The sequence below is a fragment of the Verticillium alfalfae genome, genomic scaffold (genome assembly GCF_000150825.1).
Source record: "Verticillium alfalfae VaMs.102 supercont1.2 genomic scaffold, whole genome shotgun sequence".
NCBI lineage: Eukaryota > Fungi > Ascomycota > Sordariomycetes > Glomerellales > Plectosphaerellaceae > Verticillium > Verticillium alfalfae.
In genome coordinates, this window is record NW_003315037.1 from 950746 (window position 1) to 953492 (window position 2747).

At 59.4% G+C, this 2747-nt stretch overlaps 2 protein-coding genes across 2 annotated transcripts in view; one reads left to right on the forward strand and one right to left on the reverse strand.

Annotated features, from left to right (window-relative positions):
• Positions 1-373, reverse strand: part of VDBG_01761 (predicted protein) — a gene marked incomplete at both ends in the record, with an annotated part of 969 nt that extends 596 nt beyond the window's left edge. The window contains one exon of the mRNA XM_003007527.1: positions 181-373. Within this exon, the coding sequence (XP_003007573.1) occupies positions 181-373 (193 nt within the window). The remainder of the gene's footprint in view (positions 1-180) is intronic.
• A 737-nt stretch (positions 374-1110) lies between these two features.
• VDBG_01762 (eukaryotic translation initiation factor eIF-1A) lies at positions 1111-1914 on the forward strand (the record flags this gene model as incomplete). Its single annotated transcript, XM_003007528.1, has 3 exons — positions 1111-1224; positions 1334-1412; positions 1526-1914. 3 exons carry the CDS (start codon positions 1111-1113, stop codon positions 1912-1914), a joined length of 582 nt encoding a protein of 193 aa, XP_003007574.1.
• Between the last annotated feature and the right edge of the window lie 833 nt (positions 1915-2747).

Sequence of the window (2747 nt, forward strand, 5' to 3'; positions counted from 1 at the left end):
TTCCCCCGCGTTCCCTACCTCCATTCGTCCGGTAGTGTTTAACTGACTACGGTGCGGTCCCGTGCCAGCGGGTTAAGTTTGCCCGGTCGTGAGCCTTGACGACCCCCAGCCCGGCGCGAACCGCGCCGACGCGAGCGAAGACAGCGCCGACGCGTCCGCCGTCCGCGGCGTCATGCTCACCGCGGGGCGCGGCATGGCGCTCGGCGGCCGCACGTCCATGTCTTCGAGGGCCGACTGGATGTATCTGTCGATGCGGTGCTCCGGCGACGGGCGTGCTGAGCGGTAGGGCGTCGACGCGAAGCTGCGGCGTGAACTTGGCGGCACCGAAAGCCGCAGTCCCAACAGGTGGTCTAGCTGTCGTGGACATGGCCATGGCCGGCGCGCGAGCGATAGGAGCTGGTGCGAGGGGCGCGCGCCATGGCCGAGCCGCGGCAGCATGGCCTTTCGGGTGGTGCTGTGCGTCAACCCTCGTCAGGCGTGCTCTGGACAAAGAAGAGGCAGGTAACGCATCAAGGCGAGCGTGATGCTGTCGTTGCTTGATGTTGCGGTTGCCGTCGTGTAGGAACCTTGGCCGCAGCTAGAGCTTCTCCGTAAGGTTGTCTGCGCCAGCCGGCTCGTTTGGGTGCGCGGCGGCTTCTTTGGGTACGGGGCGGCTAGACAGGACGAATCCGAAGACGCAGATGCTGTGCTCTGTGTGCATCAGCATGGCTGGGCAGGGAAGAGGTTGTTGTATTGGTGGATCCGTTTTTCTCGTACTGACCGTTTTGGCCTGGCATGCATGTGCTTGCTTGTACATGTACAAGTACCTAGGTTACGGTAGGTGTTGGCCAAAACGGAGGGTGCTGCCCCACCACAACCCCACTGACTCACAGAAGCATGAACCTGCACAAACCACAAAACCAAAGCACAAAACGTGCCCACTCGCCGCCGCCGCCGCCCCTCGCTCCGAATCTGCCCCTCCAGAGAAAAGCCCAAGGCGGCCTGAACCTGTCGAACTACAAAACACACCACGCCCCAGATCTCCTCCCTCGTCCTCCACCCTTCTCATCACCACATCAACCCCTCCAAACCACCCCCCCCCCCCCCTCCCTCCCTCCACAAACACCCAAAATGCCTAAAAAAAAGGGAAAGGGACGTTGTTTCGCCTGCTTTGTCTGTCTGATGCCACTGAGACCTCCTTTGCGCCGCGCGGTTTCGCCGCCGTGCTCCCTCCTTAAGCGCGGGGTCCGCGACATTTGCCCCGCCCCCTCCATGTGCCTCATCCACGCCCGACTCCACGACAACACAAGATGACGACGACAGAACCGTGGCTGACAAAGACAACCGAAAACAGGGCGGCAAGAACCGCAGACGTGGAAAGAACGAGTCCGACCACGAGAAGCGTGAGCTCACCTTCAAGGAGGACGGTCAGGGTACGTCGTCGTGTGGCTTCCTCTTCCTCCGCAAACCAAACGAGAGAAAAGAAAAAAAAATGGAAAGAAACCCTACCTTTCGTGCATCAAGGCTGACCCTCCCGCCACGACAGAGTACGCCCAGGTCGTCAAGATGCTCGGCAACGGCCGCCTCGAGGCCCTCTGCTTCGACGGCACCAAGCGCCTCGGCAACATCCGCGGCAAGCTCCGCAAGAAGGTCTGGATCAACCAGGGCGACATCATCCTGCTCTCGCTGCGCGAGTACCAGGACGACAAGGGCGACGTCATCCTCAAGTACACCGCCGACGAGGCCCGCTCCCTCAAGGCCTACGGCGAGCTGCCCGAGTCGGCCAAGATCAACGAGACGGACACGTACGGCGCCGAGGGCAACGACGACTGCAACTTTGAGTTTGACGACGACCGCGACGACTCGGACGACGACTCGGACGACACCGAGGACGGCAACAAGGGCAAGAAGGACATTGCCATTGATGACATTTAAAAGAAGGCAACCCTGTCTCTCTTTTTCTTTTCTTCTTCTTCTTGTTCTTTCATCTTCTTCTTGATCGCATGGTGTACTCGTCATCATTCTCGAGGCCCATGAGACTTGCCTGAAGCCGGCTGTCGAGGTTGGCCGACGCGCCCCTCCACTGGTCCGCCCCCTCTGTGGGGTGACCGGCGGTAGGATTACTGTCTTCTCTCTCCAATCGGGCGGCGACGGTGCGGGTAGGGAAATACCCCCTACCCTTCCTCCGTCTCCGTCAGATCACGCGACAGTAGAGGCGCGGAGGCGTATGAACGGGACAGGTCGTGGTGGGAGGGACGTCACGGCCCGTCGGGGGATATATTCTTTCCAAGCAAAATAACGATAGAACACTTCAACTCTGCATGTTGCGTCCTCGCTCGTAGCCCGTCGCCGTTTTTCCGATGTCTTGTCGTATGGAAGCGGAATCAGTGACCTAGATCCGTGTCGCCTACCGTGAATCATGAGACAGACAACACCACAACAAGTCCCACAACAAGCATTCTCACCGGCCAGTTTGCTATTGGAGATGAGCAATCTTCATTTTTATCTTTCCCCCTCGGAGGCCGTCTCACTGCAAATCGTATCCTCATTCTGTACGACTGTGACTGTGTTTGTAACCCTGCGCTCCGCCCACTCGGTTGCCTGTGTTGACAGGCGGGGGCGTTCAAAGCCCGAGTTTCAATGGCATGCATTCGTCTCAATGCTCGAATACATCTTTCCACGTCGAGTCCCGTCTCCCTCTCTCGCGAGCTCACGGAGCCGTGCAACTTGGCTACACGGGCTCAATACGCCCATCTCTATCTCTACAG